General features: G+C 33.8%; 1 protein-coding gene across 2 annotated transcripts in view; it reads left to right on the top strand.

Moving 5' to 3' along the window:
• LOC145255849 (tRNA (carboxymethyluridine(34)-5-O)-methyltransferase alkbh8-like) overlaps positions 1–26,940 on the top strand; it is a 123,714-nt gene that overhangs the window by 55,098 nt on the left and 41,676 nt on the right. For both annotated transcript variants that reach the window (XM_080114611.1, XM_080114602.1), the window contains exon 7: positions 26,353–26,398. In XM_080114611.1, coding sequence (XP_079970737.1) covers positions 26,353–26,398 — 46 coding nt within the window. The remainder of the gene's footprint in view (positions 1–26,352; positions 26,399–26,940) is intronic.

Raw genomic sequence — 26,940 nt, 5'->3', positions numbered from 1 at the left:
TTGACCCCTTAACATTTACTGTTCTGATCTCAAATCAAATTAAAAAGTTTGATCCATGTCCAAGTAACCTATATCTAAAATTTCTAGTCTTTAGATCTAAAATTGGTCGAGGAGTTTAGTAGAGGTTTCAAAGATCAAATCGTTGAACTTTGACCCCTTGACAGCCAACTTTCTGGCCAAAAACTGATTAAAAAGATTTTCCCAAATCTCAATACCTCTCATGTCAAATCTCGTGTCTTTTATAGATATATAGATTTAAAGAAGCATTTTAAGAACTCAGGAGTTGACCTGGCACGCAACTGTCCATTTTCGATAAAGTTGAGAGTCAAACTTTTTAAAACAAATTTGTACTGCCTCCCAACTTCAGCTAAATTACAAGTCTTCTTTTTTGATGAAACACAAGAGTGATAGAGAGAGAGGGGGGAGAGGAGAGATAAATATTAAAAACGAAGAGGCTGAAATGTTATTGTTTTACAATCCTAGTGTCAGCCAAGTAGATCTGACGTTTTTACCTGCGAACATCGATTGCATAAACAACCTGGCTTAGCAGTCTTCGCTCTCTATCACCAAAATGTCAATCAGAATCAAACAAAGGGTTGCTGTATTCGCAATGTTTTCCATAACACATTTTTTTAACTTTACTTGTCTTCCCAAAAGGACAAGACAGGTCAACTGTGTGAAGTTCTAGCTCCCCCCCCAATTTTTTTTTTTTATCATTATGCCACAGCAGCACTGGCTGAGACCATGCGATTAATATTGCAACTGGTGTTGAAATCAAGTAACAACTTTAGACCAACACAACAAGCAGATGATCACGGCCTGTGCAGGTAGCACACAAACACATTTGTAATGCTTTGCAAACAGCTGCCAATATTGACAGAGCAGGATGAGAAACTTCTGTAAGTGATTGGACAGTATAAAGGTGGTTTCAGAAGTACTGAATTCTTTGAAGGTGAAGAAGTCAGATGACTATGCACGATTGTGAAAAAAGATAAAATGGCTAGACGGTGTCAAATATCTATGTGTCAGATGTGATGCTATTTAGGTCTGAATCATAAAATCCAACATAATTTCATATGTTATACATCTTGATTCAGCATCTTCATAGCAAGGTTTCATCAGTTGTCTGTGGTTGAAAAAATACATTTTCTTTCCTACCCTAGTGAGTTGAGAGATCACCAGTTGGCATTTAGCATAAATAAATAGCTCTTCATAAAATAATAGAGCACTCTTAGGTAGCCGATAATTATGAGTATATAAGCATTTATAGACTTCCCTTATATGAGGCAGTGGTTAGTGATAATGTAGTCGGGTTTCAAATCACAGTTTGGAACCCATTCATTTCTGGACACACTGAAGAGCTTTGATAGTGTAAAATAACTGTCTCTAGATAAATATATATGTGTGCGTGTGTGCATGTGTGTTTGTGTATAATTATTTCTACAATCAAACAATGCTGCAGCTCACACAAACCATGAAACTTGCAGGCCAGAAGTTCTAGACATGAGTTTCATCCTCCTTTGGGCTCATCAGTAAAACATACCTACACTCTGGATTAAAAACTCAGGTTACTTGCATGCAAAGTGAGTATTCTGCCGCTGAGCCACATGCAAGAAAATCTGTAAACTAACACAGATTAAGCAAACCATGCCGAAGGCTGACTGTGGAGTATACCTACTTCTTCTCAACAAGGGGTGTAGTTATTCAATTTCAAAGAACCCACTTGCTAAAATAATATCATTCAACAGACATGAGAAAATTAATATTAGATTTTTTTGAATGTTAGATGATATTTCCAGCAACCGAGAAGGTGAAACTGCTTACCCTGCAATTCACCTCCACCTTAGAGCCAACAGACAACTCCTACTCAAATTTCCCTATGCAGACTGAAGCCACACTAGATGACGTGAAAATCACCCCTTCTCATATTCGTGATATCATAAAAAACTTAGACATCCCAATACATGTGGGCCTGATCTCATCCCTGCTATACTAATCAAGAAATGCTCAGCTGAGCTAGCCCCCCATACTTTCCAAGCTCTACAATAAATGCCTTGCTAAATCTTGCTTCTCTAATAGCTGTGATCCCAGTGTACAAGAATTTTGGTAAAAGAACTGACCCTCTCAGTTATCGTTCTATCTGTCTCCTCCCTCTCTTCACTAAAATCTTTGAGACCTTAATCAATCAAGCAATAGTCTACCACCCCGCAAAAGCTAATATTCTCTTTGACAAATGGTATGGATTTAGGCAATGTTGTTCTACTGCAGATATTTAAACAGTCATCTCTTAACGCATATACAATGCACTGGATAAGGCGGGTGAACCCAAGGCTGTAACCCTTGATGTATCCAATGTTGTGTTGCTGTATCATAAAGGGGATTGTGTGTGATCGTCTAGTCAGAGTTAATGTTGTGTAATCGTCTAGTTGTTCTGTCTATTTGTTCATATGCCATTGTGTGTGTGTGTGGTACATGTCATGTATTTTCGGGCATACCTTCTGCGTCGTGGATGTTGGTCCATCTGAATTCATCTCGTCTTGGAGGGAGACTGGTACCTGTTTTGCGGAACAAAGATTCATTTCACTCCAAACGATGAATTGGTTTTATAGTTTATTTCACTTTCTAGATGTGTCACAGAAGAATGGAAAGTGAATCTCTGGCTTGCGTGGTTTCTCTTGGTCTCGTTTCTACACACATCAGCGTCCCCCCCCCCCCAGTGAAGGGGAGGAGACATCTGTGAAGCCGTCCGTCACATTTTAAGCCCAAACCAAATCTCAACGATTCAGCTAACCTGATCACGTGACTCACACGCAATCTGATCAGCTGCTCTTGACTTCCGATCAACATGTCTACAATATAATTTACACACTTCTCTCTCTCTCTCCATTCTCTAACATTCCTTGTATCCTTATTTTCAAAAAATGTATGGTTTTTAAATTCTAGTACATGTTTTTCTATATCTACACAACCACACGGCTAAGAAAGATCAGGCTAAAAAAAACTCCTTTAGTCAGCCCTTTCCAACTGACTTCACAATTATTATTATTTATTTATTTTTATTGGAGCAGACCCTCTCTGATCTTCTTGCCATTTACTTTTTGGGTCTAGGGTAATTCTCCCCTGATCCATGTCAGCTGCTTTATCCATCCACCCTTATGCCGTAAACTAGAGGTCTCACTTTATCTCTTTCGAAATTGACGACTTCTTTCGTCCCAAAAGTGCCCTGATCGTATCCTTTGCCCGGTTCTTTTATTAAGTATGGCTTTGTTTTCATTTTGTAACTATCTTATCTTTTCTAGGACATCTCAAAGCTCATAATTAATCTTTGTGGTTGGCTTCCAAATTTTAAGATATACCTTTTTTTATCACACTGATTGACTTGGATTTTCTTGCTTGGACTCTTGGAATTTTGATGAAGATTTAGAGAATATCACCCTTAACTAATTAACTCCCAACTTTGCGCCATGATTCCTATTTGCGCCTAATTTCTAGCTATGGCCCGATTTTTGTGATTTTTCTTTTCCCTCATCAGAGCTTCCAAGATCCAGCAGAGATATCCCGCATTCATGCATCTCTAAAAAAAAAAAAAAAAATATAAGGTTATATCTTCTTACGTACCTACGGTATATTTTACTTTTCTCTCACCTCATTAAGCCATATGCGATTTGCCTACGGTACTAACTCTCATAGGTCCCTGGTACCCTTAAGGATTCTCGTATCCTCTCCACGCCTGTCTCTTAATTAATTGAGCCAAGTCTTAACTTGTGCTTTGAATCGTCACGTGCGACCAGCTTTTTTTCAAGCACTCAATTGCACAGGGTCCATTTTATTCTCCGAACGGGGCATCTCTAATGCTTTCCTGGCAAGTTACTCTTCTTGCGAAAAATATTTATGGACTTTAAAAAAAATACAAAAAGCAAATTATTAAAAAAGAAAATCTCTCTTTTGGCTTATCACATTTGAAAAAAACTTCTCAAAAATACCCACTTACGTAATTGCTATTTTGGTCCCCTCTCTAATTCTAATTTATTCTAGGTCAACCATCTTCAGTATCATCTTATTTTTCCTAGATCATTTCAATTCTAATGTATATACTTAATAATGACTACGCATCCGGAGAAAAATCCCACGAAAGAAAAACAAAAAAAACAAAAAAATTCTACAACCATTTCGAAAATTAGAATAAATATCGACTGAACCTTTGACTCTTCCAAAACTTAAGAACTAGTTGACCCCTTATTCAACCCAGTAGTGCCTTTTTTTTATTTCTTACACCGCTTAAATCTTATTTCTTTCTCTTTTTCCAATTTTATTATTATTATTACTATCATTATTACTGAACTAGCAACATGTTCTTACTTTTTAAATAAGTCAATAAACCCCACAAGGCAAAGATTCACTCCTCCTCCATTCTGCGAAAAAAAAAAACATGTTAAGAACAAGAAAATCCCACACAATACCGATTCGAGAAAATATCAATTATATAAAAAATAAAAAAAAAAAAATTCTTATAAGCATTCACAAAGTCTCATCTCACCAATAATAAAACTCAAAATAACAAAACACAGTTTCGTGGAAACCCAATTTTGTCTGCGTCATCAAATTCTGAGGTCGGCTGCATCACCTTTACCACCTCCAGAATATCAAAAATAAAAAAAATCACAGTCGTTTACAAAAAATACATAGACGTTTACAATTAAAATACATAGTCGTTTCCAAAAACAAAAATAACGACTCACTTGTAAACTTCCAGACAATCCTTCACAAAACAAAAGTTCAAATCGATGGAAACTAAAATTGTCCATATCACCCAACTCTATGTTTTTTTTTTAATCTAAAAAACATACATTTTAACATTTCATAAACAGTTTACAGATATTTAGACAGTTATCTCTTAACTTGTTCTGTCTATTTGTTCATATGCCATTGTGTGTGTGTGTGTGTGGTACATGTCATGTATTTTCGGGCATACCTTCTGCGTCGTGGATGTTGGTCCATCTAAATTCATCTCGTCTTGGAGGGAGACTGGTACCTGTTTTGGGGATGAAGATTCATTTCACTCCAAACGATGAATTGGTTTTATAGTTTATTTCATTTTCCAGATGTCTCACAGAAGAATGGAAAGTGAATCTCTGGCTTGCGTGGTTTCTCTTGGTCTCATTTCTACACGTATCAGCGTCCCCCCCACCAGTGAAGGGGAGGAGACGTCTGTGAAGCCGTCTGTCGCGTTCTAAGCCCAATGGAAACCAAATCTCAACGATTCAGCTAACCTGATCATGTGACTCACATGCAATCCAATCAGCTGATCTTGACTTCCGGTCAACGTGTCTACAATATAATTTACACACCTCCCTCTCTCTCTCTCTTGATCCATTCTCTAACACCAAGACCTTTGACAAAATGTGGCTCCAAATTCTGCTAATAAAAATTAAATCGTATGGTATAAATAGATGTATACTAACTATAATAAGATCCTTCTGAGACAATAGGACCATCCAAGTTGTCATTGATGGACATACATCCAAGCAGCATAACGTTAATGCGGGAGTGCCTCAGGTGTCGATCCTTGACCACTATTATTTCTGATATTCGTAAACAACCTCTGATAATATTGTGTCTGAGATGGGTATATTTGCTGATGATACAATACTCTATAACATGCACAAGGAAGAACAGATGTACACAAATCTAAGACAATGGCAGAATCGTTAGAAAATGACCTTCAGACTGTAGTGGAATTGGGCTGCAAATGGATGTTAACATTTAATGCTAGTAAAACTAAGCTGTTCTCCTTTAACAATTACAAGATGCCTCTCCAACCACTGATATCCATGACAAATAACACCCTACTTGAGAATTCTTCCTTACAAACTTAACATTCACGGGCAATATAAACTGAAACAAATACATTGAGGAAATTGTGAAGGCTGGTGCAAGGAAGATGGGTTCTTTCTATCAAGTTAGAAGACTATTCATACCTGAGGGTATCCTGCACCTCTACAAGGCCACCATTCGCCCATGAATGGAGTAGAGTTGCTAAATCTGGGCTGGTTCATCTACCACTAGTCTCTCCCTCGTGGATAGGGTCCAAAATAGAGTTTTCAATCTAATATATCCCACTTTGTCAACTCCAGCCCCTGTCCCATTGCTGCAGTGTTAAATCTCTGTGCCTGTTTTACGGATATTTTAGTAGAATGTGCTCTGATGAACTCGTTGCACTTTGTCCCCTCAACATACATATCCCCCACAAACCCGCTTAGCAACAAAATCTCACCCCTTCACTGTTGAGGTCTCTAAATGCCACAAAGCTTTCTACTCTAATAGTTTCTTCCCTCGAACAGCTAGACTTTGGAATTCCTTTCATGCTACCTGCTTCCCTGACTGTACTGATATGCAGAAGTTTAAATGTAATGTATAAACCAACATCTTGTTAATCTTTCTTAGGCATGGTCCCAAATAGAAGCCCCTTATGTTCGAGTGGCTATATGCCTTGTTAGGGATGAATGTGCATAAAAACAAAGATGATGACGATGATGAAGAAAAATGGCAATATACCTTGTAAGGGATGAACATGAGAAACAAAAAAATAAAAAAATCAAACAATGCCGATGATTTGGGTTTCGAATTCTGAATTCAGATATGTTTTTCTGATGAGCTCAAAAGTGGGCGAAACTTGAGTCTAGGAGCTGCAGTCTGCAGCTTTCATGGTTTGTGTGAGCTGCAGCATTGTTTGAGTGTGTAAATAATTATATATCCTCTCACATTAATAAAAATGAACCAAAAACTCTATGTATGTGTGTATTGATCTCAATATTTTTTTGAGAATTTTAATTGGATACATATGTGGATGCGCAAATACCTTTTTATGTATAGACAATTGATCCATACATTTGTATGGAAATCAAAATTCTTAATTACATTGTTGACATGTTTTTTTTTAAATTTTTTTTTCAATTTTCTTATCAGTTTGTTCAAGCTAGGAATGGGGCATCCTACTGGATGCTAAATATTCACCTGCTACCTCATATATTGCAACTGAGAGATCTTTTTAAAATTCTGACCTTCCTTTTAAGTGTAATTGTTTGAATCTCTCTTGTACTTGGTTCACTGGGTATATTTGCCAGGTAATTTTTGAAATTCTTTGTTGCGAGTCCAGCCGTTCCGATAATTACTGGAATGATAGAGATCTTCCTAAGATTTCAGTTTCTCTTCATGTCATACATAAGACTCTAAAATTTCACTGCCCTTTCCTTCTCAGCTCTGCTTAAGCCAGCATCATTGGGTACACTAACTTCTACTTAGGTTGATTTTTTTTTTTTATCCTTCTTGTGTCATATCAGGTTTTATGGCTCCGTTTTCTGGGTATGTAGGTGTAAAAATTGCATAGTCATAGTGGATGGTGTATGACTTATTTTCAACTGTGTTCAGTTACAAAGTACAAAGTGTTCTTTGAATGCTTGTTATCTTCGTAGTGTGGGATGGATTTAACATCTTTTTTCTTCTTTTTTTCTAAAACGAAGACTTCATGCAAGGTTTTATGATTTGAAAATGTACTTCTGTTATCTCCTCAATTTACAAACAACTGTTTTGTCCGCCAAAAAATAAAAAGAAAAAGAATTAAAAAATGATGGTGCATTATTCTGTTGCAGGAGAAGAAAACTATATTTTATTTCAAGTCAGATGTTAAGTTCAAAGATCTTTTTAGATCTGTTACATCTGTTATAATAATATATTTTTGTTTTTCAAATAATTTATGCAACTGCTGTTGTCTAGATGAGCTACATTCTTTTTCGTGTGAACTTTTTTAATGTGCAATGAATCGCATTTGAGAAAATTTCTTTTACAAGTTCACCTAATGATTTTAGGGAACTGGAGAATGATGCACACTCATAAAAAATGCATGTGCTAATACTGTATTCACTGTGAAAACTGCTGCTATTTCATAAAAATCTTTTGCACTATGATAAGGGCCAATGTGTATTGTATACTAGCGAGACGTGTGGAAATTCCACACGGGACTCATTCATATGTAGTATAATGATGTTGGCATTCTGTAGATGTTCAGTGTAAATGGAGACGCTCTGATATTATTGTAGCTCTTTTGTTAAAACTACAAAAGTATTTATCCAAGCTAGTAGGGACGCTCAGCATAGTCCGGTTGTAAAGTATGCTTAATATGATACTTTAATTCTTGCAGATTCCATATATATTATTATAGTTAATGTTCTATCAATTTTTATGTAATATACCATTGTGATTTCAAGAATAAAAAAAATATATATCCATATGACTTGGATGCATCAGCTTGAATCGAAATCGAAATCAACACTTATGAAAAAAAAATATGTATATATTTCTATATTACCAATTTAATTGAAATTTTCAGAAAATTTATCTGTAAAGTCAGGGAATGTTTGCATGTTATTAAAATAAATTAAGATCGTTAAGATCGCAAATTATAAAAATATATTAAATAAAATAAAAATATTTTTCATAACTGCGAGACTGTCCGCCATATTTCATTTCCGGTAGAAATGAGCCTTTCACGTGGTTGACGACTTTTGAATTACAATATTTAACTATCTAATTAATAGATGGGTAAAAAAAAATTCCCTATTTTTTAAATTATATATATATATATATATATATATATATATATTTTTTTTTTTTTTGTACTTTTTTTCTTACAATTGAATAAAAAAAACATATCATAAAACTTTAATTAAACTTGGAAATACGATTTAAAAAATGCGCAGATCGGTAAGTGCACTAGCACCATTTGTTTATCTTAATTTTTTTATTTTTAAAAGCCTACCTAAAATAAATTTGTCTAATTCTTAATTTCTAAAATAAATTTGTCTAATTCTTAATTTCTTATGTTATTGGAAAAAAAAAGAAGGTAAATATGAAGAATTACTCCACCCTCGAAAATTTCTTTAAAATTACCACTTTTATAGGTTTTCGGGGCCGCTGAAAACGAAAATAACGTTTATAATTAAGGCAAACGAGTAGTTTCCAAGATATGAAGAAATGTTAGTTTAAAAAAGTGGCGGATCACTTTTCCATAATAATTTCACGTAAAATGATCACCCACTTTGTGGCCACGATTTTTTTGCAGGTGGGTGAGGGGGGGGGGATTTTCTTTCTACCCTTGGAAAATCCTTTAAAATTACCTGTTTAAATTGCAAAATGCAAAAGAAATCAAACAAAAAACTTTTTAGCCAAGAAACACACAGAAAATTTGTTAAAAATAGCATCCATTTTTTTCTATCGAATTCATTTGCTGTTTTTATTGAAAACTATTTTCTCCCGGATTTTTGATAAAATTTTCCATAAAGGGCCGTGCGTCTCACGTTTGTATATAACAAAAAAATTTTTTTAAGATTTTGGTGTGCTAAAAACCAATCTGCAAACCGTTTCCGTCGCAAAAAAATAGTTTTTATGATATGAAGAAATCACTTTTTCGAAAAGTAGGCGATCACTTTTCCATGTAAATTTAACTTAAAATAAGCACTCACTTTCTAGCCACCTAAGAGAGGGGGAGGGATCTTTTCCCATGTTTATTGGCTAAACAGCTTTCATTTATGCTCGCGCGTAGCATAAACGAAGGCTACGACTGTGAAATGGGAAATAGTCCCAGAGTTCAGGGGTTATTACCATGCAAAAGAAATCAAACAAAAACTTTTTAGCCAAGAAACACACAGAAAAATGCCCCTCTCTCAGGTGGTCAGAAAGTGGGTACTCATTCTAAGTTAAATTTACATTGAAAAGTGATCACCCACTTTTCGAAAAAGTAATTTCTTCATATCATGAAAACTTTCTTTTTGCAACGGAAACGGTTTGCAGATTCGTTTTTAGTACACTGAAATCTACAATAAAATATTTCGTTATATATGAACATGAGACGGGCCTTAAAGTAAAATAATACCGGATTTTTGGGGCAGATTTGCCGTTTAGTTGTACAAATATCCTCAAACCAGGTAATCACTAAAAGGGACTCTTAAAAGTCGTCATCTGTATCGAGCAAAAGTTTAAAACCACTGATTATATGTCAGCCTACGTCACAGTAACATATATTGAGTGAGTTCCTAACAGTATTTTGTATAGTTTTTTAGTTTAAACTCATTTTCCCAAAATTTCCCCAAACTTAATGTGTTCGATACAGTCTGTCACCATTTATATTTTTCAAATATAGCGATAAACACTGCATGTTTTTGAACCGATTAAACATTATACATTACATAAAAACACAGTTAGGTAGAACATTTACTTTTCTTGCCTTTGATAAAATTTATTTGTTATATATTTATTTTTTGACAACTTCTTTGTATCTGTGTTTAGTAATACAAACCCTTTTCATTTAATGTAACGTTTAGTCGGCTTGAAAAACAGTGTTTATTGGTGTATTTGAAAGATACAAATAGTGGCGGACACTGTTGATTACGTTAAGTTTGAGAAAGTTAGTTAAAACTAAAAAAACTATACAAAATACTGTCACAAACCCACCGATTATGTCAGCCTATGTCATGGTAACATATATTCGGTGGGGTTTTGACACTGTATTTTATAGTTTTTAGTTTTTAACTTACTTTCCCAAACTTAACGTATTCAACAGAGTCTGCAACCATTTCTGTTTTTCGAGCCGATTAAACATTTCACATTACATAAAAACACTAAACAATTATCCAGCTAGGTAGAAACATAACTTACCTTACCTTTGCTTTCATTTATGTGTTTTTGGACAACTTTTTCGGATCTGTTTATAGTACCCCCCCCCCCCCCATCACTCAAATATCAATTACTAACTCACATTTTTGTATACAGAAAACAAAAAAAAACAACATTTTTAGCGTTTCAACATTTTTGCTATGTTCAGCTTTATCCACTGATTGTTGGTCGAGTCCAAGCCATGATTGACGGTAATCCCGAGGATCAGGATCCAATTCTGCAAGAGTACCATTTTTTTTCATTTTCGCCTTTTTTATTTTACTTTTTGGAATGGATTGCTGTACTAAGAATATAAGAAACATGCATTTTCTCTTTTTATTAGAATTTTCCATTACACCAAATTGAGCCACAGCAACGTGTGGCAGGGTACAGCTAGTATATATATATATATATATATAGTATATATATATATATATATATATAATTTGAGTTTCTTTCAGCTATAATGAGAACAGAAACCAAAGCTTATAAAGAATTCTTTGTAAAATTATTTATTACAAGAAATAGAAGTCCATCTATAAATATAAAAGTGAAAATGTATGTATGTATGTATGTATGCTCACTTTTTGCATATGTCTGTAAAAGGCTTTTTTCCGAGAAGTGATTGGTCGGCTCACAACTTCTTAAAACTTTTTATATCACGTCTAAATCATAATATCTACGAGTTAACAACAGAGGTCGCCTGTCTATTTAATTTGTCCCACTTCGAAAAGATAAATATTCAACATTTTTCACTCAGCGTATGTGGATTAGGCTTTTTCGTATAATAAAAGCGACACTAATCCTGGCTGTATTTTTCCGGTCGTGATCACCAGAAATATCCGAAAGCAATCAGCTTTGATCAATGTGGAGTTTTTCCTTATATCAGACAATTGCTATTCAATTTGGACAATCCCCTTGTTATGGGGAGCTGGTTTCCCCCCAACATCTTGGGGAAAAAAAAAAACAAAATAAAAAAAGCATTCCCGCAGTAAATAAAATACTACCCCGCAGTCAAAGTTGACCTCATTAAGTAATTACCTGCTAATTCTAAATAGTTAAAAAATTCAAACGTGTTTCCGTTAGTGTTTCATGGTGGCCCAGTGGTTAACATCGCACGTTTTTTTTCACACTTTAATTACCAACTTTGCCTCAAGCGTTCGGGTTCGATCCTTCATACTTACCTACCCCAATTTTTTTTAAAATTTTAAACCCCACCCCCGACACAAACACCTGGGTGTTTTGATTTACCCGAAACCACACACACCACCAAACAGCCGGGCAACGCCGGGTACCCCCCGCTAGTCTATATATATAAAAGGCAAAATGTGTGTGATCATTTTATGTCTCGCAAAGGCTTTTTTTGCCGGCATTTTCGAGGGGGTTACTATGTCTTAAAACTTTTTGTATACCATCTAAATCATAATATCTACGATTTGCGAATGCGCGTCGTGTCTAGATTTATTTGCATCGACTTTTATAAGATTCGCGCTATTTCGCTGTGTTGCCTGTTTGTCTGGCTTTTTAGCATAAATACGGTGAAACTAAATTCAAATGGTTTGTGTTCTCGGCTTTCGTGCCGAAACGTCCAGAAAGCAATCAGCTTTTGATCAATGTGGAGTTTCTTCTTATATCAGACAATTGCTATTCGATTTGGACAATCCCCTTTAAATGGGGAGCTGCTTTCCCCCCACCATCATCTTGAGGAAGCAAAACTAAAAATACTGCCACGTCATCGTAACGCTCCCGCGATGACCTCATTTAGCGGCTACCTGTCAATCAAACCTCTTTGACTCGCTTTCTAAGCCTTAACTTAACATGCTAATAGGAAAAATGAATTGAATTGAGAAAGGAACGAACAACGCGTTTATTGAAATAAACGAACTAGAATTTATTTCGTGAAGAAACAAATTAAATGAAAGGGTACATCACGTGTTTAGTTTGGCGTGCATCTCTCGCTGTTAACTGGTGAAGGGAGCGATTGGTCCGTCGACCGCCCAGTTCGGGAGCCAAATCAAAAAAAAAAAGAAACAGCTCAGGTCTCTCACTTTTGTAGTTGTTTCCGGGCGTTCTTCGCACATGTGTGGATTTCCTTTAAGGGGAAGTGACATTGTCCATGTGTGCGTATATGTGTGTACGTTAGTGTGTGTGCGTATGCACGTGAACGTGAATATATGTACGTGTGTGTACGTGCGCACGTATGTTTGTGTGCGCATATGTGTATGACAGAAACGTGATTTGAAATTTAAACGCGTGTTTTGTGTAAGACTAGAAAAGGCTTGCACAGGTTTTTGTTTATCGCTACAAGTGCTAATCTGGACTTGCACCAATTTTCCTGTTAATAATTACCTATAACTATAATCTCCCCTCCCCCCAAATAAATCCGGCTAAACAACAAATATCCACCCAAAAAGAAAAAAAGAACACGCCCCTCTCCCAAATATCCATCCAAAAAAAAAACACGACAAAAAGAAAAAAATATCCATAAAAAAAAACATAGCCCAAAAAAAAGTACCCCCCCCAAAAAAAAACATGGAAAAGAAAATATCCATAAAAAAACATAAAATAATCCGAAAAGCACAAAGTTCAAGCAAAAAAAAACAAACAAACAAAAAAACAAGGCCACACACGCCAAACTTCTTTCCTATTCAGAATAATAAATGCTCCCTCGAACGAACTGCGTACAACATTGGAGCCAATGCATATTTTGCTAGAGGGGCCTCACGTCAGCCAAAATAAAAAATTGTTTAAATTATTTATTTTAAAAATATTAACCATTAAAGTTTTTTCATTTTAAATTTTCGAATTGTCAATTTGGTCTCATTTTGTTTTCCAGTATGCTTGATCTAACTTTTTGATCACTTGTCGGTTTACAGAATGTCTACTGAACGTCAGCCATATTTCATATTCTTCATTAGCTTTTTACACGAGACATACACATTTTAATTATGATTTTCTATAGTTCAGATGGGTACAGTAAATAAACTTTTAACTCGAAATGACCCCTGATTTACTAATGTATAACATAAGAAACAGAAAAGAAACATTTGTAATGCGTACACAGCTCTATTTTCTTATATAATCTCAATATACTTTGAAGGGATTTTACCAACTTATCTTGTCTTTGGTAATATTTATTGGGGTGCTTATGCACTTATGTTACCATGTTATTTTTAAAATAGTATTTTCAAATTAATTTCAATTTTCACGATATCTTTTTTTTTATTTAATTGTTAGGTGAAAGTACAGAATAGTTAGCAAAAAATCCTTCCCTCCTCAAGAATGGGTTTCTAAATAATAATGTTATTATTTCAGCATAGTAGTATAAGTGCACAAGTACCTTTTATTATATATATATATATATATATATATATATATATATATATATATATATATATATATATATATAAAACTAATAAACACAATTCTACTTTAAGTACAAGTAAGAAGTTATAAATACCGTGATGACAGAACCGCATGTACTTAGTACATTTTGTTGTTTTTTAACGCTTTTAATCCATTGTACTAAAAGCGTTAAAAACAGCAAAATAGTTTTGGCTCGGTATTGTTTGGAAATCAAATTTGAAAAACTTGAAAATAATTTTTTAAAATCGACAAACTCAGAATAAAAAATGAAACTGTTTTTTCTGCTTTTGTGTTGAAAGCAGAAAACAGTTTTCTATTTTTAAGAGAATACAAACGAAACTCGTTAATATGCTGACTGCAGGCAGCCCAGCGCTGGTCAGCGCATTAGCACATAGCGAGTCGTTTTTCCGTTAAATTCTATATTCTGTAATTTCTATAAAAGATAACATTTTAAAGAAATTTCTGCACAATTACTAATTATCAAATATTTACATATTATACATGAAAATAATTCTGAAACTATTATCTATACGAAAGTGAATGGTATATGCCGATTTATCTTATCAATTTTGAAATATTCTTTGTCAACTTTGCTCGGTTGTAACTTTGCTTCCTGTTGTCGTAAAAATATAAATCAAACTCCAGTAGAGATGGACTTCTTTGTTGATATAGCCTGTAAAATTTCAGCCATATCCCATCAAATTTGACCTCGCACATGTGTATCCAAACATAATGTATAGGAGAGAACTTGAATGCCTACTGGACACTGTCCTCGAGTGTCTAAGGTCTCTCTGTACAGGGGTTTGCCAGAACAATCTGGCATGAGGATACTTTTTCCATAGAAGTAAACCCTGACCAAATATTCAAAATCACATAGTATTCGTAGCCCAAATAAGATCTCACTACGGCTACTCCACAGCTTTTCCGAGGAATGGCGCACCTTCTCCAAGTGATATTACCTCAAGTAATAGCACGAAGCTGGATACTCCACCAGACTAGATAAATCCTTGTCCTGGAATTCAGTAAGACCAAGAGATCAACATGAAAGATATACAATAAAAATGGTTAATTGGGGAGAGAAAAATTATGTTCTCAATTTCTTTACTAACTCAGTGCTTGAGAGATAAAGAACTTTAATAGAACATTCGAATATCTATGTATCTCATATAGAGTTCAAGTGTTAGCCCCAGGTTGTGGGCCCCTTGATTTCTGAGAACTTCGACTGAAGTAAAATAAAACAAAAAAATGTATAAAATGTAAACATTGAAAAAACAGTTCCCCTTTTTGCTGTCGTCATTTTTTCATCGTTTTTTTTTTTCATTTTTAACATGGAGCATAAACACATTGAACGCATAAAAGAAAAAATAAATTAACATCATTGAAATTCTTATTCTATTCTCTTTCCATCAATGTAATTCTTTTAAAAATTGACCCACAAATAAAAAAGATATGACTTGTTGAAGCACATTAGGTATATAATATTGCCAATGTCCACGAAAATACAGCATACGCTTGTAATACTAGAGAGAGAGGAAATAAAAACCGGTGTAGATATTGTTCGTCATGAAATTTTTTTTTCTTTGGCATAAAAAGAAATGTGAAAAACGAATGAGAGTTTTTATTTCCTCTCTCACTGTATATATCCTTCCTAGCTCTTTCTCTCTCTCTCTCCTGCTCACTCGCTTCTTAGATTTCTTTTTTTACCGAAATAAAAACAAACATTCTACTGTGTTAACTTTATCGACACCAGCTTTTATTTCATCTCCCTCTCTCGCGTTTTATATTTCTTTTTCTGCTAAAATAAAAAAAACAAAAACATTTTCAGCATTATCTCCAACAGTTTTTATCTCCCCCCCCCTCTCTCTCTAGTTCGCTCTTTTCTCGTCCGACTATTATTTCTCTTGCATGTTTCTGTGTCCGTGTGTTTGTTTTACTATATGACTCACTATGATAAATTGCTATCACAAACGCAAAAAAAAAAAAAAAAATTAATTCTGCCTTTACTTACGTATTCACAGATTATCGTGAAACAACAACAATGGATGAGGATAACAGTCCACAAATAAATAAATGCATAAACTATTAAATGGCTATATATCTTTCTGTCGGTTTCCATATTTTCCAACTCAGTCTTGATAGCGGTGATAGGGGCCTCAAATGATTGGATTTTTTATGGGCTGTCCTTTGTGGGTCTTTAGCCGATTTAAATTGTTTTTAAAGGGGTCAAAATAGGGTCAAAATTGAAAAAATCATTAAACATTTCGTACGTTCATCTAAGTTTATTTTTAATTTTTAACTTTTAATCTGTTTATATGCGTGCCATGTTGGTAACATCACCAGCTTTGAATGCTACAGTTTCAGTTTCGATTCTAGGTGTTGGCACCTAAATACTTTATTTTTACTTTTGAAATCACAACTGTATAAAAATATATACAAAATCTGGACAAATTAAAATATCATATTTAAGCGTATTTTATGCCCAGGCATTTTTTATGCCTGCTAGTATATATATATATATATATATATATATATATATATATATATATATATATATATATATATATATATATAAATGAAAATGTATGTTTGTTACTTACCGATAATCTAAATAACTACTGGGCTGATTGCTTCAACATTTTGGTATAGCATTTTCATTGTACCCATGCATGTTTTTATGCGTGTATATTTAATTATAACGTTATACTTAATTTTTATTTAATAAATATGGTGGTTTTTCTTTGTAATGATGTTGCCATTCTTTTTATTTGGGGAAATATCACTGCCGTTGATTCACCAGTCACATGACATTGATAAAACATTAAACTTTCCCAACATTTGTTTAGGCTGTAGGATGAATGAATACCGACACATTTTCACAAATAATAAATGACTGCTTTTTTAATAACCGCTTTTTATTATGTTTATTTAGTTTTATAAATGTATCGTATATAATTCATTTTTTAAATAAATATGTTCATGAAAATGAGTATTAAAAGTATTTGCCATAAAAACCGTTCAAAATTTAATCGGAAAAAAGATTACCTCTACAATGCACACATCTCATATAATTTGTTGTCTATTTTCAATTTTTAAAATCTAACAAAGAAAGAAAACGCAAAAAAAAAACATATCCATATTTAATGACTTTTAGTGAGTGCTCAGTTTCAAATAAAGTCTTCTGGTGAATCTATTCCCTATATTTTGGAACCACTCGACGGATACACAAAACCGATTTATTGAAGAGTCTATTAAATCGTTTGTCATTGTTTGAGCACAATTTTACTAATTGTGGTTAATTCCTATTTCAGTCACCTAAATTATTTAGAGTAAAATGAGTTTTGGAATTTATATCCAAATATAAATATTATTTTTACTTTAAAAAAAAACAACAACATTAAGACACCAAGTTATAACAAGTTTCATCGTGAAACCACCACAAACTTGTATATCTACTTACATTGTATTAGAAATTGAGCAACTGCTAAAAATCTTTAAATATTGAATTTTTGGCATTTTGAAAAATATTTTGCAAAATCTGATAGATGAGTGTCTAATCAATAATAATCTGCTGAAAATATTGAATAAAACGAAATATGGGCAATAATTCGATTTCATGAGTGATCGATTTAGAAACTGAGCACTCTTTAAAACTCTTTAAATATTGAACTTTTTGTATTTTGGTTTAATTTATTAGTTTGCAATCACTAATAATCTGCTCAAAAAATTGAAAAAAAGACAAAATTAAAAAAAGATGATACTCTTGTAGAATTTGATCCAGATCCTCGAGATTTTCTGTCAATTATGGCTTGGGTTCGACCGGCAATCATCAGGTTAAGTTGAGCATTGTTCCAATGTTGAAATGCTAGATTGACATGTTTTTGGGGGTCTTTTTTGTATAAAAAATGCAATTTTTTAATTAGTTTTTGGGTGATTGGGGGTATTTTTCTGTTTATTTTTTTAACATAAACTTTTTCAGTAAACTTAGCAGGTTTTCATTATTTTTTATTTATTGTATTTCTATTTTTTTCTAGTTTGTTTGTTTTGAAATTCGTTTGTGTTTGTTGCTTTGCTCGGCTTAATCTGGTGGCTGCCGGTTGAGCCCGAAAAATTAATGACAGAAAATCCCAAGGCTCCAGGTCAAATTCTACAAGAGTACCAAAAAAGTATATGCGGGCTGTTCATTGTACAGGTCGTACGATAAAAAGGGTGCTTCTTCATTATTGTAACGAAATCCGACAGCCGAAAAGTTGATTTTTAATTAAAAAACAATGATAAATACATTTTTTGTCAATTTCAACAATAAGCAATGTTATCTACCTAATTGTCATGTCACAATTAGTTAAGTCTTCCATGATTCAATAAAAAATTGATTTCGACTGTTTGTTCTGTTATGTGACATGTAACGTAAATACAAGGGAAATAGCTAAAATTTTTAATTTCTTTGAAAACTATTTTCCTTAATAATTAATTTCTACCTTATCGTTTTTTTGTAAGTTTTGGATATTTTCATTACTGCGACATGGCAATTCAATAGATACTATTGGTTTCACTTGAAAATCAATATTTCGATTTCCAAATTTCACTACAACGAAGAAGCATCAAAACTAATATTATATTCTCATTAATTATATTTGAAAGCAATGTTTTTTTCTCAAAATATGCGAAAATAAGAATATTTATTTGAATAAAAAAAAAACAGTTTGCCAAACTATTTCCTTTTTTTTTAAAAACTTATCCCGCAACATTTTTACATTCTTTTCTTCTTTCTTTCTGAATTATCAATGGTCTCCCTTTTACTTTAAACAGTTTTCTTTTCAATTTTTCTATAGATTTATTTTTGATGACAAAAAGAAATCATCTAAATTTTTTAATTTACGAGATTTTCCAGTACGTGCTCACATACATGTCTATAGTAAAATTAAACCCTCATGTTTTCCCCTCTGTCAACCTCAGGAAGAACAGGCAGCAAACATGCATTGAATGATTTCAATGGATATATAATCTAAATTCACAATCCGCTTGGCATTTGCAATAACCATTAACAAGGCTCAGGGACAATGTTTACATTTGTGTGACTTACATCTACACCCTGATTGCTCCTCACATGGACAAGTATATGTTTCATGTTCTACAGTTAGCAAATCAATCTTTTCATCTGCACAGAAAAAGGAAAAATATTGTGTATCCACAAATATTGAGAGCATAAACATAAGAAACATACATTTTGTCATTTTTTGCTTTTTGTGTTCCATTTAAACAAACTGAGCCACAGCAACATGTGGCCGGGTACAGTTAGTATATATATATATATATATATATATATATATATATATATATATATATATATATATATATATATATATATATATATATGATGGACTCTCCTGTCGATTTTGACATATGAGCTTCCGCCACAACTAAGTTGCTTGGAATACCACACAGATGATTTGTTTATAGTGGTGAAGGCATTGTGTAGAACCAACCACGGTTTTTGGTATTACTGCTAACCTTCGTCGGTGCAGATGACTGCCATAAGACAGTATACAGTAGACTGCAGATTTTTATATCAGAGTTCCCTTCTTCTAGATGCATGTCTTAACGAAGAATGGGGGTGCATCTCTCCCAGTGAATTAATGCGCCCCCAGATACCAACCTGGAAATTTCTACAACTCTGCGCGGTACATATAATGCCTAGCCTTCCCAAATGGTCACCCATCTAGTACTGGCCAGGCTCAATGTTGCTTAACTTCGGTGATCTGGCAATAACTGGTGTGTGTGTGTGTGTGTGTGTATGTATGTATATATATATAATATAGTTTTGGAAGTTTTATAGATATATAATCATCTTTCTTTTTCTGTATCTTTCATTCCCTTTCTACATGTTTTCTCTTTCTCTTCTCTCTGTGTTACTCTCTTTATCTTCTACATCTCTTTATCTTTATTTCCTTCTTCTTCCCTCTCTTATATGTTCACTTTTCTTCAACCTCATTATATTTTGCACTTGCTAACTCTCTCTCAAGTAATTATTTCTTTACTTTGAAGTTGTTTGTATTTGGCAGGGCCATTCCATTGTTTGGATTTCCAAAACCCTTTTTTTTCTTTTTTCTTTTCATAGTTATTCTTAGTTCCCCCTAAAAATGAAAGCAATTCAAATGAAATGCCCTCGAGTTTTCCAAGTTGCACGTTATTAAAATCAAAAGTTCAAACCTCCATTGGGATATTTATGGCTGATTTCTTATCTTTTGTTGTGTTTGCAAACCTTATTTCTTCCTTTCTTTAACTGCTTCTTATTAATATCATACTTCTCTTCACTCCACTGGTGGTATCAGATCAGGCTGTCCGCAGATACTGGTGTGATGTTATACACCTTATTTTTAGTGACATTGTTACATTTTTACGGACCCAACACATTGTAAACTCTGTCGCAAGGAACATAAGAAAAGAAAAACTCGACTCACTTTTTTTTTAACAGAAGCCTTTAGACCTCGTATTTCCAACGGTGCATTTTTTCTAAATATTTAAACAGTTCATTTTTTTTTTCCGCCCGCATGTAACTTTTCATCTTGGTTCTGATGCCACTCACACATTTCGAACACGTCTCAAATCCCACTTCTCTGAACACTTGTGTCTTGAACATGTCCTTTTCCTCTCTCTTGTAGCGAACACGTCTTGCCCTTTTTATCTCTGCTATAACGTCACATCGCACAACTGGCTTGGTCATTTGCATATGGCTTCTACTACAGCTAACTCAGTGTCATTAGCTATGTTACACTGGTTTCCTAATCTAAACTGCACCAAACATCAATGTTATTGTTTTTTTTCTTCTCTCCTTCTACAAATTCAAAAACAAAAACAGCTTTCCTCTAAAAAACAACAAAAAAAGCTAAATTTCACACAAATAAATATTTGAAGTTATAAAGAACTTGAAATGCAAAAACTTTTATCAAAATGACCAGATTCAGCATTAAATAACCTGAAAAGGTTGATATGCCAAAAAACAAAAGAAGCAGACTGAACACCACAAATAAATATTTGAAGATATAAAAATTTTCAAACATAAAAACTTTTACCGAAATGACCAGATTTATGGGATAAAACAAAATAACCAAACTAACTTCTTCGCTCCAACAGATATATCTTTGATGGTTAGAAGTTAGGACAAGATATTTCATATATAATTTTCATTATTGGCCAGTAAAGTTCATTAATCTTATGCAGATTTTGAGGTTATGCACACAATACTAAACTATCTTGAACACCCTTGGGCAAGGTGTTTGCCTCCATCCTATCACATCACCCTAAAATCCATCTTTCCGGCCCCTATATATCTTTAATGTTTTTCTGCTTACCCTATTTCTCAACTGTATCAACTATCCAAGCTTTCTCTACCCTCAACCATCCTGGGTATGATGCAAAACTGCATCTGGTGGTATGGCTCACTCACCCAGAGTGGTACTATCTTATTAGTTCCTATTATTGTTATTATTATTATCATTAGCTCACATGGAGCTTTTACACTGGTCATCAAAGATCTCTCCTTGAAAACAGCCTGTGGTGTTCCCTGGAAGCGAGTGACAACAAGTCTCCCAGATTTCCAATACTCTCCACCTCTTCCGATAACATATTCAAATGAATTTGCATTATCGCAACAGTCCACTCACCATTGATTTCTCGCTGGCAGCAGCCATTGGTCTCCACTGTAATTTGAGTGGCAATAAGCCTCCCCAAGGTCCCAGTTCTCTTGGCACTTATCCAGCGGAGGTCTGGCCAGTGCTCCCTTTTCGGTCTTTCCATCCTCCTTGACCCTTCTCGGCTATTTACTATCATTCTTTTTTTTTTTGAGGAGGGGGTGATGGGGCAATGGGAGGGAATAGAGGGCATGGCGAACATAGATATGCAGCTTTAATGTTCTTGGTTCCATGTAATGCCCTTTCCTGTTTTGCCTCTATAGCAGTTTATCTGGCCTGCTCATGTGGCTCATGTGCATTAGTCTCCGCATTCAAGGGTTTTCCTTAATATTTCAGCAGTTTTCATTATTGTAATTCGTTGTATCTTTTCAGCTATTCCTTTGATTCCAATTTCTCCCATTCTTTTTTCAAAGCTTTTTGGGATTGTTCCTAGTGCTCCTACTATTATAGGTATTATCCTGATTTTCTTCATCATCCATATCCCTTTTAGTTCTCTGGCTAGTTCTGTGTATTTGCTCCGTTTTTCTTTTTCTTTGATATTCACCCTTATTATTGTTATTATTATTATTATTATTATTTTCCTTTGTCATCTTTTTGTCACATGCTGAGGTTAAACATTTTGTGAATAACTTCCAACTTTATGTGTCTGTTGCCATTTCGTTTGTGCTGCCCACCAAGATCAGGTCATCATCAACTGATCCTCTCCTTATCTTAAATGTTCTACCATGTGGCTATTTATAGATTAAATAGAATGTATCATATGCAAAAGATTTATTTACAACTGACTACAATATGGCCGTTTTCAAGTCTAACGTTAACAAGTTCTTGATGAGCCATCACCTTAAATAATCCAATTTACCAAATTTCCACTAGTAACGATTACTATGATATTTTCTCATTGACTACCATACATTCATTAACCCTTATTCTCAAGTGGCTTCTGGGGCCTTGATAAGAGGTGACTCCTTTGTAATATATATATATATATATATATATATATATATATATATATATATATATATATATATATATAATGTCTACAAAACAAATGAATCCATTTGCAGCATGAATAAATATTTGACGATATGAAGCAATTGAAGCATAAAAAACTTTTACCAAAATGACTGGATTCAGCATTAAATAACCTGAAAAGGGTTGATATGCCGTAAAACAATGACTGGATATGAAATTAAATAATCTGAAAAGAGTTGATATGCCTTCAAAGAAAACAGAATAAACAAAGTCAGTTATAGTCAGTTAACGTACTTTCTAACTTCCGGCGTAACATTACCATAAGCGGTGACAAGGCAAATCAGTTCCTTCGCTTTTTTCTCTCACGCCTATTTATCCCCTGTGCATGACCTCTTTTTTTTATTACGTTATTCAATCTTATTTAATTATTGTCTAATAACTATTGAAAAATTCTTTGATGAATTATTGAAATTTGTTTTATTTCTTTAAAGAATTATTAAAAACACTTTTTTCACTTTTATTTTTTAAAGAATTATTGAAAACACTTTTTAAACTCTTTTAAAACTATTTTAGGAATATATATTGGATACGTTTTTTATGATGTGTGAAATTTTATTTTCATTTCAATAATTTCAATTGTTATTAGGATTTCAATAATTTTATTTTTATACTTTCATAAACATATTTATTATATAAATTCAAATAAAAACTTATTTTTAAAAATTAAAAAAGAACTTTATTTCATAAACATATGCTTTTTATAAAACTTTCAAATAAGATAAACACTTATTTTTTTAATTTTATTATTAAAAGTGCAAATAAAGACTAATTGTGTTATTTTTATCTGTATAGTTTTAATTTTTACTGTATACTTTTCCATTATGTCCATTTCTTATATTTCATTTCAATTAATTGCTTCATAATAGAAATATTGAAGAACAATAAAAGTGAAGAAATTGATTTGCCTTGTCACTGCTTCCGGTTGTGCTACGCCAGAAGTTAAGAGTACATTAGCTGACTAAAACCACAAAATCTTTAATATTTTATGAAGTTGAAGTCCAATCTAAACAAATTCAAAGTCCAATGTGCAAGTCCAATGTAAACCAATTCAAAGTCCAATGTGCAAATCCAATGTAAACCAATTCAAAGTCCAATGTGCAAGTCCAATGTAAACCAATTCAAAGTCCAATGTGCAAGGGACAGGAAAGCGGTTCGATCAGTACACACACAGACACGCCACCAACACGATCCAGCGTACACAATTACCAACCGGCCGTTCTTTCCTCCCGCCTTGCCTTCCAAAACGACCTGAATTTATAGTTGTCGAAGACCAACTGATTTGCATGTATGCACAAGATTTTGCGAGAGTTTCCGAGATCATACCATTACAAAACGCTGTTGGCGCCATCTTGGAATTCTTTTCTTATCCTAGCTTCGCAGCGATGACAAAGCACACACGCACACCTAGGTCGTTTGAACGGTAAGCCCTCATTTTCACAGCTTTTGCCACATTTTAAAACAACTTTATTGAGTCGTTTTCACTTAGAATGTTGGCAACCTTCTCATAAGTACATAAGCACTGTAAGTATCCAGTACCTTTCTAGAAAAAATTCTGACTAGACAAATATCAGGGAAACCAATACCAATCATAGAATCTTTGGATGCATACAATATGATGATGATGATGAATGATAAAGTTCCAGGTGTCCGGGAACATTCTAGCTGAAGAATGAATTGTGATTATGTAAGAAGACATCCAGCAGCCATATTTGTTTTGGTTGATGCTATAAGTTATATGTATGCATTGTTAGTGTTTAGTAATTCATGAATATTACTTGTTGCGTCTTCCTTAAGCTGAACATGGAACCTATTCATGAGAGGAAAACCAGAAAGAGAAGAGAACATTGGTGTGTGGGGTTTTTATACTACATGCAAAATTCAGAGGTGAATAAGTCAGAAAGGAAGTTAAATGCTTGCATCAATCAGTGCAGAGCTTAGAAATTAAACGCAGATTTAAAATTGTGTACCATGAGTTGTTGCTGCTGTTAATGTTGTAGTACTGCTGCTATTGTCACTGCTGATATGCACTGATATATGTTTTTATGCACATCGTTATAGTGACATACACTTTATGAGTGACCTAAGATGTTCTTTATACTCTGCATTTTTTGTCATTCTTTTTTAATGTCAACAAAAATCAAGAAAATCAATTTTGAATCCCTTTAATCAGATGTTTTCTTTTTTCTTTTAAAAGTAATAATATTATAAAATCATTGCGTGCAGTGATCAGGTTCGCTATCGAAAAATGCATGTGTATGGAGGTAGATATCGGGAGAAATTTTATCGAATTTCGAGAAATATGAGGGTTTTAAAGGATGCAGCCAACAACTAATGCAGGCAATGTTATGCTTCAGCAATTCTGAATGTGATATATAGAGATCAAAAAGGACAGATAGTCAAGATTGTCTGCTCATTTTGACTTCCATTTTTTGCTGTCCATTTAGTTGGATGATCAAACCTGGTCAAGCAAGCAAGAGAGCCATTCTTAACATGGGGAACGGTGGAGCTTTCATCTTATCTGAGATGAAAACAATCATTAATCAGAATGCACTATATCTTGCTCTGCATCATTCTGTCTGCAGATCAGAAACTGGATATCAAAAAGAGTAGACAATCTTAACTGTAACCCAGTTTAAGTTGATGCTGAAGTTTAAGTTGATGCTGCCAAGAGTGTTAAGAAGAATCAGTTGCTAGAGTGTTGTTGCCACATCTGGACTGGTGCATCTACCACTAGTCTCTCACTCTTTAGAGACAGGATCCAAAAAAGAATCTCAAATCTAATTGGTCTTGCACCATCGACCAAGCTCCAACTTCTGTCCCATTGTCGCATCTCTGTGTCTGTTTTACAAGAATGGAATGTACTCTGATAAACTGACAGCACTTGTATCCCTTTGACATACATACTCCTCACTAACCCGGCAAGCATCAAAATCCTACCTCTTCACCGTTGAGATCCAGTGATGCCAGAAAGCCTTTTACTCTAATAGTTTCTTACCTCAGACTACTAGACTGGAATTCCCTCCCTGTTTCCTACTTCCCTGACTGTATTAATCTGCAGAAATGTAATGTGAACAGACATCTCGCTGCTCAACTCTTCACAGTTCCCTATTAGACACAATCCCAAATAGTATGTTCCAAGTTGCAATATGCCTTGTTTAAGATGAAAAAGAGTAAAAAAAAAAAAAAAGATTAAAAAAAGTGCAGAACTTGAATGAATCCAAGCCAGAGAAGCAAGATATTCAGAGTATTGCAAATGTCTGATGGAGGATGTTTGTTTGGATACGCATCTTTGAATGATTTCCAGATTGTTAGTGCTCTGAGCAAAGTTTTCGGCTGATGTGAATTTTAAGTCTATTTGAAATGATGTGAATGTTGGTTTTGAGATTAAAATCTTAGTAACTCGTGTTTGTCATTGTCCTGGTTATTAAATTGATAACGATGGCAAAATTGTAATTTTTATTCCATTTAAGATCAAACTAATGTGTGTATATGTACATATGCATGTCAAAAGAAGTAATTCAGTAATTAATAATTAATAAACTGCTCCTTTTTTTTTCAGTTTCCGATTACCACACTTTTACAAAAGACCCAACTCCTTCAGAAAAGTAAGTAATTAATTTTGGGCTCATATAATTTATTCACCACATGAATTGTCATGAAAAAAAGTCCTGTATATTCCATAGTGTAGTCAGTATATGAAGTAAATGTTCATTCTATAATGGTATATATAATAATATATATGTTACAGGAAAGGCTGTCCCCTTTCCATGTAAATAAGAACATTAGATAAGTGAAAATGAGATTAAGATAAGCCGAGATTCGAACCTTGCAAGCAAGGTTCAGAAATTGGAATGTTAGAATTTAGCTGTTGTTCAATTCTATTGGAAATAGATATTGTAAAAAGAATTGATTGTTCGTTCTTTTATGAAAACTGAATTAAAAATGTCAGCTAAAAAGAAAGAACAATACAAATTAAAAATATATTGTAAAAAAAATAGGTTAGGTTAAAAAATAGGTTAGTTGAGAATTCTTTGTTTGCAGAAGTGTGTTTGGAAAACGTCTGCTTAGTCACATGAGTTGGTCACATTTTGGAACCACACTTCTGATGTCATAGTAAAAAGGGAATTCTCAATATAGGAGCTAGAAT

This window comes from Euprymna scolopes, chromosome 3 (assembly GCF_053919585.1).
Source record: "Euprymna scolopes isolate OS-2025 chromosome 3, ASM5391958v1, whole genome shotgun sequence".
NCBI classification, from domain to species: domain Eukaryota; kingdom Metazoa; phylum Mollusca; class Cephalopoda; order Sepiida; family Sepiolidae; genus Euprymna; species Euprymna scolopes.
This window is presented reverse-complemented; position numbering and strand designations above follow the sequence as displayed.